Source organism: Manis pentadactyla, chromosome 13 (genome assembly GCF_030020395.1).
Source record: "Manis pentadactyla isolate mManPen7 chromosome 13, mManPen7.hap1, whole genome shotgun sequence".
NCBI lineage: Eukaryota > Metazoa > Chordata > Mammalia > Pholidota > Manidae > Manis > Manis pentadactyla.
Window position 1 is genome coordinate 46,559,991 of NC_080031.1, and position 13,513 is coordinate 46,573,503.

At 40.2% G+C, this 13,513-nt stretch overlaps 1 protein-coding gene across 1 annotated transcript; it reads left to right on the plus strand.

Moving 5' to 3' along the window:
• The first annotated feature begins 11,803 nt into the window (after positions 1 to 11,803).
• LOC118926141 (olfactory receptor 2T3-like) lies at positions 11,804 to 12,778 on the plus strand. The gene has a single exon (XM_036912690.2). The coding sequence runs from the start codon at positions 11,804 to 11,806 to the stop codon at positions 12,776 to 12,778; it is 975 nt and encodes a 324-aa protein (XP_036768585.1).
• Positions 12,779 to 13,513: the final 735 nt, after the last annotated feature.

The window sequence follows — 13,513 nt, forward strand, 5'->3', positions numbered from 1 at the left end:
CCAACAAAAGTGGTTTTAAGAGGGAAGTACAGAGCAATACAGGCCTACATCAAGAAACAAGAACAATCCCAAACGAACAGTCTAAACTCACAATTAAAGAAACTAGAAAAAGTAGAACAAATGAACCTCAATGTCAGTAGAAGGAGGGACATAATAAAGATCAGAGCAGAAATAAATAAATAGAGAAGAATAAAATAGAAAAAAATCAATGAAACCAAGAGCTAGTCTTTTGGTAAACAAGGTAGATTAACACCTCACCAGAATTATCAAGAAAAGAAGAGAGTACACAAATAGAGAAAATCAGAAGCAAAGAAGTAATAGTCACAACAGATATCATGGAAAGATAAACAATTATTAGAGAACACTATGAAAAATTATATGCCAATAATTTGGACAACCTAAAAGCAATAGACAAATTCTTGGAAAAATACAATCTTCCAAGACTAACCCTGGAAGAAATGTAAAATATGAACAGACCAATTACCAGCAATAAAACTGAATTTGCTAATCAAAAAACTCCCAACAAAGCATTGAACCAGATGGCTTCACAGCCAAATTCTACTAAATATTTAAAGAGAGCTAACATCCATCCTTCATTTTTTAAAATTAAAGGATCATTGATATGTAATCATATGATGGTTTTACATAAACAACACTGTGGTTTCAACATTCACCCATACTATCAAGTCCCTCCCCCAACCTATTGCAGTTACTGTCCATCAGCATAGTAAGATGCTATAGAGTTACTACTTCTCTTCTCCATGACCTACCTATATTATGTGTACTAATTACAATGCCCCCTTAATCCCTTTCTCCATCCCTCCCCACTTACCTTCCCCATGCCTTTCCCTTTGGTAACTGCTAGTCCCTTATTGGGGTCTGTGAGTCTGCTGCTGTTTTGTTCCTTCATTCTTGCTTTGTTGTTAGGCTCCATGAATGAGTGAAGTCATTTAATAACAATCCTTTTAAAAGTATTCCTAAAAGTGGAAAGGCAGGAATACTTCCAAACTCATTCTATGAGGCCAGCATCACTGTAATACCAAAACCAAACAAAGACATCACATAAAAGAAAATTATAGACCAATATCAGTGATGAATATAGATGTAAAAGCTCCCAGAAAAGCATTTGCAAACCAAATTCAAAATACATAAAAAAGACCATCTATCATGATCAAGTGGAATTTATTCCAGCAGTGCAAGGATGACATAATATCATAATCAATATTACACACCACATTAACAAAAAGAAGGATAAAAACTATATGATCATCTCAATTAGTGCTGGAAAGGATTTGACAAAATTCAACATCCATTCATGATAAAAACTCTCAACAAAATGTGTATAGATGGTACATATATCAACATAATAAGGGCTATTATGCAAACCCACAGCCAACATCATACTTAATGGCAAAAAACTGAAAGCTTTTCCTCTAAGATTAGGAACAAGACAAGGGTATACATTCTCACCATTTTATTTAACACAGTACTGGAGGTCCTAGCACTGCAATTAGACAAGAAAAAGAGATAAAAGGCATCCAAATTGTTATGGAAGAAGTTAAATTGTCCCTATTTGCAGATGATACGATTTTATAGATAGAAAATCCTAAAGACTCTACCACAAAATTATTGGAACTAATAACTGTATTCAGCAAAGTGGCAGGATACAAATTTAATACACAGAAATCTGCTGCATTCCTGTATACTAACAATGAGTTAGCAGAAAGAGAAATCAGGAAAACAATTCCATTCACAATTGCATAAAAAAGAATGAAATACCTAGGAATAAACCTAATCAAGGAAGTGAAAGACCTGTTCTCTGAAAACTGTTAAGACATTCTTAAGAGAAATTAAGAAAGATGCAAATAAATGGAAATCTATCTCATGTTCATGTATAGGAAGAATTAACATTGTCAAAATGGCCATCCTGCCTAAAGCGATTTACAGATTCAACACAATCCCCATCAAAATGCCAACAGCGTTCTTCAATAAACTAGAATAAACAGTTCTAAAACTCATATGGAACCATATAAGACCCTGAATAGCCAAAGCAATCCTGAGAAAGAAGAATAAAGCTGGGCGATTACAATCCCTGACTTCCAGCTCTACCACAAAGCAACAGTAATCAAAATAGTGTGGTACTGGCTCAAGAACAGACCCATAGACCAATGGAACAGACTAGAGAGTCCAGGCATAAACCCACACATATATGGCCAATTAATACACTATAAAGGAGCCATGAAGATGCAATGGGGAAAAGACAGCCTTTTCAACAACTGGTGTTGGCAAAACTGGACAGCTACATGCAAGAGAATGAAACTGGATTATTGTCTAACTCCATCCAGAAAAGAGTATACTTGAAATGGATCAAATACCTACCTAAATGTATGACATGAAACCATAAAACTTTTAGAAGAAAACTGGCAAAAATTTCTGCAACGTAAGTGTGAGCAATTTTTTCCTGGACACATCTCCCCAGCTAAGGGAAACAAAACAAAAAATAAACAAGTGGGATTACATCAAACTAACAGAAAGGGCACCATCAGAAGAACAAAAAGGCAACCTACTGTATGGGAGAATATATTCATAAAAGACTCATCTGATAAGGGGTTAGCATTCCAGATATATAAAGAACTCATATGCCTCAACACCCAAAAAGCAAATAACCCTATTAAAAAATGGGCAGAGGACATGAGCAGACATTTCTCCAAAGCAGAAATACAGATGGCCAACAGACACATGAAAAGATGCTCCACATTGCTAATTATCAGGGAATTGCAAATCCTGCTCCACAATGAAATATCACCTCACAGCAGTTACAATGGTCACTATCCAAAAGACAAGAAATAAGAAGTGTTGGTGAGGATGTGGAGAAATGGGAGCCCTCCTGCACTGTTGGTGGGCAGGTGAATTGGCACAGATATTGTGGAAAACAATATGGAGGTTTCTCAAAAAACTAAAAAATAGAATTACCATTCAACCCAGTAATTCCACTTCTAGGAATTTACCCAGAGAAAACAAAATCCTTGATTTGATAAGATATTGGTACCCCTACATTTAGCACCTCATTATTTACAGTAGGCAAGATATGGAAGCAACAAAACTGTCTATCAGTAGATGAATGGATAAGGAAGATGTGGCACATATACACAATGGAATATTATTCAGCCATAAAAAAGAAATGCTGCCACTTGCAACAACATGTAAGGATCTAGGTATTATGCTCAGTCAAATAAGCCATGCAGAGAAAGACAAATATCATATGATTTCACTTATTTGTAGAATATGAAAACAAAACAAATGAACAAAACAGCAGTAGATCTAGACATTGAGAAGTGACTGGTGGTTAACATGGGGGAGGGTTCTGGGGGTTGGATGGGGAGGGTGAGGGTGATAAAGAGGCACAAAAATCTCAATCATAATATAACTTGGTCATGGAAATGGTAGTACAGCATAGAGAGTATAGCCAGTGATTCTGTACATCTTCCTGTGTTGACAGATAGTAACTGCACTAGTAGGGGTGAGGATTTAATAACAGCTGAACCACTGTGTTGTATACTTGAAATCAATATAAGATTGTATACCAATGATACTTCCATTAAAGAAAAGAAAATAACTCAGACAACTAAATGACCAAAGAAAAATTTTCATAATGTCTGGTTGTGAGCATCAATATATATTTATGTGTAAAACACAAAGTGATGGACAGAAGGAAGACAGTATGGAATGTAATGTTACAAGATACAGTTCAACTGTAAATAATTTTAATTCAAGGTCTTTAAAAAGCAACCCCTATAAATCAAAGCAAAATGAAATTAAGAAACCTAACTTTTCATCCAGTTGATGGCATTGGCATAGAAAGAGGAAGTATTTCAAGTGACTGAATACGGCAATCTGGCAACACATCCCTAGTGGTATGAACCCTAAAAATAAATGAAATCAATTTTAAACTCTTTCATTATATTATACCTTTTTTGTTCTACCATATTATATTATATCTTATCATATTACTGTTAAATTACTGTTATGTTTTTAGGTTTAATAATGATATTTGTTTAAAAGGGTCCTTATACTTCATGGATGCGTACTGACATAGTTTTGAATCAACAAATATCAGGAATGCAAAAAAATTTGTTTCAATAAAATATGAACTTGACTCAAAAATCATCTAGTAAAGGTGAAGAGTATACATGGGCCAAGATGGGCCCTGAGTTGACAATTGCTCATACTGAATGACGAAACCTAGGGCTTCTTGTTTTATTCTCTATATTTTTAGATGTGCTTAAAACTTCCCTCATGAAGAGTTACATGGTCATGGTTATTGTTTTTTTCAGCTCTATCCCCGCCAGTCCATCTATCAGGCGCATATTAGACCCACTTTCCCGGGTGTGGAGGCATTTGAAAATGGACTCTAAGTTGAAAGAAGCATAAACTACAAGCAGGAACAAAAAGGGAAGATGAGTAAACAATGACTGTAAATCAGACGAACAGTCAGGGCTGTGGGAACACAAGATGACCACATGGTTCTTCCTGGGTCCCTGGAAGCAACTGTTTTGTTTTTGTTTTTGTTTTTTGCACTCATTCACCCACTTTAATGCATTTAAGGAAAACTCTTTCAGTTCCCAGTGGCCTCTGACTTCCTCCCTGTGTGCTTTTTGAACACCTGTAGCTGGACTTCATTCAATTATTACTTAATACAAGTTATACACATGTTCTTGTTATTATATGCATGTTTTCAGTGGATTGAAGTATTTCCTTGCCAGAAGGCAGTGGCCCAAATGGTAAGCACATTATTACTGGAATGTATTATTGTGGTATGGGGGGGTTCCTGCTGAACTGCAACTTGATCTAATGACTCATTCCACAGGACAGATTATCAAAGAAATTTGTAAAAGTTGGCCTACTTTTTAGCATTTCCACTGACCTATAGCCACAGTCATCTGGCATCAAGGAAACAACAAATGGTATAATTAAAACCCAGTTGGCAAATTTAACCGGTACGTTCTCTTTGCCTTGACTAAAGACTCTTTCATTGGTATTGCTCAGCCTGAGTTGGTAAACATCCACAATCATCTGAAATTATTATGGGCAGAGCTGTGAGAACAGATGAAGGGTTATATGAACCTACATTATTTTTAATTTTTATTGAAATATAGCTGATATACAATATTATATTAGTTTCAAGTATATAACATAGTGATTCAACAGTTATATACATGATTAAATCCTTACTCCAACTAGTGCAGTTACTATCTGTCAATATAGAAAGATGTTACAGAACTGTTGACTATATTCTCTATGCTGTACTTTCATCCCCATGACTAATTTATATTATGACTGTGATTTTGTGCCTCTTTATCCCCTTGACCTACTTCACCCACCCACCCCACTAACTCTCCCATGGTAATTACGAGTCACTTCTCAGTGTCTATGGGTCTACTGATGTTTTGTTCATTGAGTTTTTGAACCTACATTATTAAAGGGGATAAATTGGATTATTTTAAACAGCTAACTAAGCTACTGAAGGAACACTCAAAGTTGGTTATTGATTTTTATAATGAAAATTTACCAACAAAAAGAAGTAATTCAGTCTCATGATCTACAGACAGGTGTGTATGTACATTGGAAATGTCACCAGGTGAATGAAAAATTCCTTATGATACAAATGGAAAGGACCTTTCCAAGTCTTCCTAACTTCTGTGCAACACAGTTGCAGGATGTTGACTGCTTATTTGTTTTACACTTAAAAAGGATGCCTGCTCAGAATGGTCAACAGAAGGAATGTCAGATCTAAGACAGAAATTGTACTGATGAGGCCAGGATGCGAAGGAGCCAACATCTGATGTGGCAGCTTTCCCGAGAATCTGGACCAGGCCAGTGACACTTGAAGTATTGCTTCTCTTCTTTATTTCTTTTATGGGACTGGTGTCAACCCATATGCCTGCCTAAACTCCCATATTTCCTGGTTCCTAAAGTAATTCCAATGACATTTTGGAGAAAAAGATATCTTATGGGATCTCAAATAGGAAAAGAACTTAAATTCATTGCCAAGTATTCATATATAATGGCAGGGCTCAGAGCTTGATGCCTACCTTATATGAACCTAAGCAACCTCCTTGTCAGTTCTAAGTTCACGGGATATGTTTATTACATAGAGAATTAATTGGGAAAAACTTCATAGAACTCTTGCCAGTGACATCATTGGGAGGGAAACTGCATGGACAAAACATACAGTTTGATATCAGAGATGTTGGGCAGCTACAGGACTCAATGGACCTCTTAAAAGTTTACTGAGATGTAATTGAAGTAATCCTTTGACTACACTTTGTTTCCTGTTACAAAACTGCTTCCCTTCACCTGAACTTTATGGGTGGGTCCCAACCACATCAAAAGAGAAAAAGTCATCAGCTCAATTAAATTATGTTGTAGGAATATGGTGGGGAAGCATAGCCACTCATACTCCCCAGATTCACAAAGGTCAACTTTGGGAAGCCTTCTGGTCAAACTAGTCTATAGCTAGGGGTTACAGCAGTCTGTTTGAACCCCATACAGGGAATTCAGTCTTTGTGGGTCAGGGCTTTGTATCCAGATTGAAAACCAGATGATGATACCTCAGTGGAACCAGCGTACTGGTGAATAAATCAGCACTGAATTGGCCCAGCCAGGCACTACCTTCCAGGTGACTGAGGGATTGGCCTGTGTACGCTGAGCAGAGGCAGCACGTAATGAACAGCACCGGGACCAAGAGAAGAGATTCAAGCTGGAAGCTTCACGGGACAGTATCTCAGAAAGAAGGAAAAGGGTGGGAGGCAGCATGGAACAGAAGTTGCTGACTGACTGCAGGTGAAACCAGGTGCTATGAAGCGACGGCCAACTACGTTACCTGCTCGAGCTCACTTACGGGAAACGTACAGTCTTCCTGATTAATGGGACATAACAGGAGAACTGGCAACTGACACCACTGCTGTCTAACGGCACTGATTCCTAATTAAATCAGCAGATGGCCCGTAAAGTAGCGCCTCTAAGGGGACTAGACATCGCTCTTGGAAATAACTTCTACTTCCCACCGGTAGATGGGACAACCTTACTGAAAAAAGACACCTCACCTTGATAGGAGCCCATCTCAGTCTTAAACTGTGAACAAAGCAATGGAATTTGGTTGTGACCTCAGGAATTTGGGATCCAGAGATAACCTTAATTTGGCCAGTGGTAAAAACTCCTACATACAACCATATATGGCATATGGGAAGGGGATGGTTTTGTTGGGAAGAAATAGGGAATCAGACTGTCTAGTTACCCAATCACTATTTTTTGGCAAACAGTTTAAAATTAACACTTCTGATATATGTAGTAGTACAGCTGTTACGGGGATAATATACTTACGTGAAGTTAACAGAACTTACGATAATAAGGAGAAGAACATTATGCTTACTGGAGCTTGAACTAAGGCTTCCAAGCCAGGTCAAAATAATGGAAGATGATTGATTGAAGGAAAAACTGGTCATGATGTCTTAAGATTTCAGGGAAACATTATAAAATCTGAAAATCCATGTCACAGAGTGCGTTTGACCATAGATGACAGGGAGAATAGTCAAACTGATCAAAGAATATGCTGATTTTTTAAGGCTTTAGTGGATGGTTTTCTTGCTTTTTAAATTCTTCTACACACATTGATATTTTAAAAACTGTAACCACTACTGTCATGTTAATTATAGTCTTTATTTTAGCGTTTGGGTGCTAAGCAACAGCAGGAAAGAGGCAAATCTTGTTATCTAGAAGGTCAGAGATGTTTCAGAATGCACAGTCTGATAAATAAGTTAGGGACAGACATGAAGCAAAAGAAAACTCCTGACTCAGTGAACATCATCCGTGATGACATTGAGATATTATGGTCATGATATGCAACTGAGGGTTGGTAACTGACAATATGGGGAAACTTGTGGAATAAAATTAAATTATTTATGTTCCTGCATTGGTTCCCACAGGCAAGGAGAGGCCCCAAGTCGGCCAGAATGACTCATGCTGTTCTCTGAGGAGATCCTGCAGCCATTCTCATCTGTGTCGGCGAGTGCCACAGCCCCTCCCCCAAGGAGAGAAACAGCCTGGACTTCTCCAAGCAGACAACTGCATGGGAATCTCTGCTCACATCCTCAACAGAATTCTGTAGGAGAACGAACACACCCCAAACCTTGCCTCCTCTCACACACAGCACCAGAATGTGACCGGTCTGTTCTTTTAAGACAGTAACCAATGTATCCTTGACACGCTGCTAGATGTATTAATCAGTGTCATCTCTTTTTGCTGTATGTCCTGCTGTTAATAGCATGGCATATTATGTATGTAAACCCTCTACAAAAAAAGAGCTACAGAGCAGTTACTAGAAAATTCTGATTAAATGCTCAGGTTATAAACATCAATTTGATCCTAAATAAATTATCTTAGTGCAATAGCCATGTTGGTTTCAGCTGACAGACAGGAACCAAGGTGGAAAATTTACAGCAAGGAAAGAGCAATTGAAGATTTAAAGGAAATACGAAGGTGTCAGTTTGAAGGCAGCCTGAAACTTTGGGGGAAGCAAGACCTTGGGGGGCAAGATGGGCTCCAGTCAAGAGCTGATTCTCACTCCTGGAGTCAGGATCTCCTTGTACACAGGGACGGATTCATGACGCAGGGCTGGCATGCGACGTGCCGGGAAAGGCTCAGCACAGTGCCTGGCACATGGCTGCCTTTCCCAAGTTATGTGATCTGAGCTTGATGCGATGAATCTGTCCACAGGGGGACTCTCTGAGATTTTGAGGATAGGGACAAAGAGGAAGGAGGATCAGCCTCTCATGGAGAAACATCAGAGCACATTTGGACATTAGAGTTACAGATGTCTTGAGGTTTATGGAAGCATAGAAAGTTCATAAAGTTGCTTATGTTGTTTGATTCTGAAAAGAATGATTCCCAGAGATTTTAATGACCAAGATTACAAAGAAGCAAAAATGACACTTGAGCAGTAGTTCTTTACTTTAAGTCAAACATATTGTTCTATTATAATATTTCAGCTGCTGCCACTTGGCCTGCCCCAGGCTGTCCCAAACACACAGAAATAGGAAAGTGAACCAAAACTGAAAGCAGAGTTGCTGATAGAACTTGAAATGCATTTAAAAAAATATCTGTGCAGAGAAGACAAGTAGTGATTCTACAGCATCTTACTATGTTGATGGACAGTGACTGTGAATGGGGATGTTGGGGGGACTTGGTGAAGGGGGGAGCCTAGTAAACATAACGTCCTTCATGTAATTGTAGATTAATGACACCAAAAAAAAAAAATCTGTGCTCATGCTAGTGAACTTAAAACAATTAGAAAATTCCTATACAGTAAATACACGTTACATATGAACCTAAAATGGGCTCGTAACTGTCCTGTGTCATGAAGAAAGGATGTGAATGGCAGATATAATCCCCATCTTTGAGGGTTAATGTATTTATTATACAGAAAAGTGCCTGAAGCCGCAGTCACATGGCCCAGTGGTGGACAGAGTGTTCAGTCAGGGGATGGATACAGGGAGGAACATGGTGTTTTAAGTTAGTTCTGGGTCAGGTTCTGGCTCTGGTGTTTATGCTCCTCATGACACTGCCTTTCTGAAATTCAGACTTGTTTATACAAAAAGAGAGCATTCTCAATAAATGCCAAATAGGAAAATATGTTTAAAAACTGGGAAATAAAATTTTAAACTTAAAAATGTGCAATATCCTCATGAAAAAGATGAATTTGCTCTTTGATACCTGCAGCACTTAAGTGGCATATATATTCAGTTTCCAGTTGTACTTTGGGTAGAAATTATATTAGTATATCTGCAAAAACAAATAGAAAAATTAAATGCAAACATGTTGGAGTCTGAGGTGGTCTCACAGGAAGGAGCAGCTCCAGAGAGGAGCTCATGTCAAGTTAGGTGATATGAATGCACGAAGGACATGGAAAATCCCTCCTGGCTTCCATTGTCATGTAAGTTTTATGCTGATTCAACACTGCAAAGGACTAAAGAGAATAAACTCATCTGAATTCCCTAATGTGAAGCTGATGATGTAACTTCCCACTTTGCTCCCTTTAAACCTGGTCACACCGACCTTTGGATGGTCTCAGGCTTTTTCTCTGGTGGCGGAGCAAAATGTGTACACTCACATGCTGCTTTTGTCTTTTTCGCTGGCATGTGGCTTGTTTACATGTCTCTTCAGAGCTTTATAAAGGTTCAAAATAAGGAGCAAGGATGTATGATTCATGTTGCTGTCTCTCATGGAATCCCGACTTTTGATTCACTGAAGTCCCACATTTTTGTTGCAGGTACAGTACCTTATATTTTGCTTCATATTTCCATGTGTCTCACTTACTATGTGATTTTTACTCTGCATATTTCTCTAGCCTGGGGTACAGGAACCTGTATACTGGCCAGACCTCAGTCAGTTGGAGCCCCAGACCTTTCCATTGCCTAGAAGTTAACTTTCTTTCATCTCTTCTTAACTTAAATAATTTCAGGACAATTGTGTGAAGCATGTCTCAAACAATTCAACTAGGGAAACAAAAATTGAAATATCAGGAAAAACATTGCTGTGCAAAACTACTAATTTATTGGGAAAATTTTACTAGTTTTCTATGAAAACTAAAATGCATCACTAAAGAGATCCTTCAGCCGAATTGTGGGGCTGCAGCTTTGTGTGTGATTAACTCACGGCTCCATCCAGTTCCTTTAACTTCATGCATTCATTATGTATGGAATTCCTAATATAGTAGGCACTTTTTTTGGGGTGTGTGTGTAAATGACATATGCAAAAGGAAAAATAAATAAATTCATATTTCAACTAAACACTTGCTATTTAGTGCAATTATAGCTTTTATTTCTGTTATTTCTTGCATAAAGTTATCTGCATGGAAGCTGATACAGTTAATGCCATAGACTTTGCTCTGGGGTTGTGAGGGCAACCCACTGGCATGCTGCTCCTTCCTGTCCTTAGACCCAAGTGCCCTGCTCTGTAGAATGTCTGCACCCTTAGGGCCATCCACCCATGCAAGGTGTGCACCCTGAGGGCCCTACACCAGGTTGGCACCCGAGTGCCCTTCTGCTTTGCACCTGTCTCTGCCCTCACCTGCTCCCCCCAGGAAGCTGGGCTGTCCCTGATGCTCCCAGTGCTGCTGCTTATGAAACTCCGTTATGCAAGGAACAGTTGAGTAAGTTGAACTATTTAATAAGGGAAGGGGAAATAATAGAAATGTATGATGGTAGAAGATATTTAAGGAGATTTCAAGTTTCTGGAGAACTTCAGTTATATTAGTAACATTAGCAGTATTAATCCTGACATCAGCATCGGCTCTAACTTTCATCAGTGAGCCCTGGGTGAGGTACTGGGTCCAAAGAGGAGAGGGAGTGTTAGTGAGGAGCTTCGTGCAACGGTCAAACTGTTACCACAGGCTTAATGTGCGATTCCTCCTTTAGCTTTCTAATCATCTCATGAGTTCTTTTACATTCTCAACTTTGGGAGAAACAAGTAAGGAAGAGCGTAAGCACCTTGTCTATTTATATGACTCATGCGCAGTGGCCTCCCTAGGTGTGTTTCAAATTCCACTGCTGACTTGTGCCCAGCATGCAGCCTGGCCTCTCTGGGATCTGAACTTTTGATTCTCCATTCATACAACCCTGTATTTGAAAAAATAACTCAAAAGGCTTTTATTGCTGTTAAAAGGTTAAGCAAATCATGTGCATATGAATGGTTCAAAAACAATGACTTTTATTTTCTTCCTCGGGTGAGAACTGTAAGCCAGATCATGAACCCAGGGGATCAGGCCTCTCGGAATCAAACAGCAAACGCCGATTTTGTCCTTGTGGGGCTCTTTGGTGAGACCAAGAGTGCCACCTTCCTCTACGTGGTGATCTTCATCTTTTTCTTACTGGCCCTGGCTGGGAACACCCTGCTCATCGTCCTGATCCGCGTGCAGCACCGCTTGCACACCCCCATGTACTTCTTCATCAGCCAGCTCTCGCTGATGGACCTCATGTACATCTCGGTGACCGTGCCCAAGATGCTCGTGGGCCAAGTCACAGACGACCGTGCGATTTCCCCCTCGTGCTGCGGGGTGCAGATGTTCTTCTACCTGACCCTGGCTGGTGCGGAGTTTTTCCTTCTGGCGGCCATGGCCTACGACCGATACACTGCCATTTGCAGACCTCTCCATTACCCACTGCTGATGAGCCAGAGGGTCTGTGAGTGCCTGCTGTCTGGGTGCTGGCTCCTGGGAATGTCTGATGGCTTCCTGCTTACCCCCATCATCATGAGCTTCCCCTTCTGCCAGTCCAGGAAAATTCCGAGCTTCTTCTGTGAGGCCCCTGCCCTGCTGAAGCTCTCCTGTGCCGACATCTCCCTCTACAGGACGTTCATGTACGTGTGCTGCGTCCTCATGCTGCTCGTCCCCGTCGTGGTCATCTCGAGCTCATACGCCCCCATTCTGTGCCTCATCCACAGGATGAATTCCGCTGAGGGTCGGAGGAAGGCGTTTGCCACCTGCTCCTCTCACATGGTCATAGTTCTGCTCTTCTTTGGCGCTGCCGTCTACACCTACATGCTTCCTGCTTCCTACCACACGGCCGAGAAGGACATGATGGTGTCAGCTTTCTACACCATCATCACCCCTGTGCTGAACCCTCTTATTTACAGCTTCCGCAATAAGGATGTCACAGGGGCGCTGAGAAGCATGATGCAATCGGGGCTGAGCCCGAGAAAAGCTGGAAACAGGAGAGCCTGAGAACGACGTCACTCTCCCCCTTTCTAGCTTCCCTTCCCTCCCCTCTTCTTGCTGCTGGTTCCAGGCCCTCCAACACCAAGCCCACCCATATCTTTTGCCTTTCTCACCCACGTGGCATTTCTCCTCCACACTGCTTGCTCATCCTAATTTATCTCATGATATGTAATCAACTTGTATAATACTTTTATCTGTGAGGCAATGGCTGCTATAGATAAGCCACACAGAGTGTCTTTCATCTTATCACCCACCCCAAGTTCTGTGATCATTTCAGTGTGGGGTTTGGGTGTGCAAGCCCCAACCTTGAAAGTGGCTCATTGGGAAGACCTCAGAATCCTGGAGGGACACTGGTAGGTCCCCTGCTTTACAACACCCCTGAAGTCATAGTTCACTTGTGGGACCTCTAAGATGTGGCTTCTAATGTGTGCAATCACATCTCTGTCAGAACAAATGTACACATTTTCCCCAAATGTTATAAGTGAGATTCACAGTGTAAATACCAATGTTTTCAATATTATTTGGCTATCGAAACTACTTGGACCAAATCCCCATCCACATCAGTGTTCCAAAGAGATCAGGTTCCTCTGACATCACAGGTCATAAGGGCGCAAACAAAAGTGATTCCACACTTAGCTTTTTTCTGGTGGCTATTACAGGGTGTGATCTACCATAACTCAGACTAAATATAACAGTCTTGGGGGAGGATAGAAGTTTAGGGAATCCTAATCTCTTTAACTT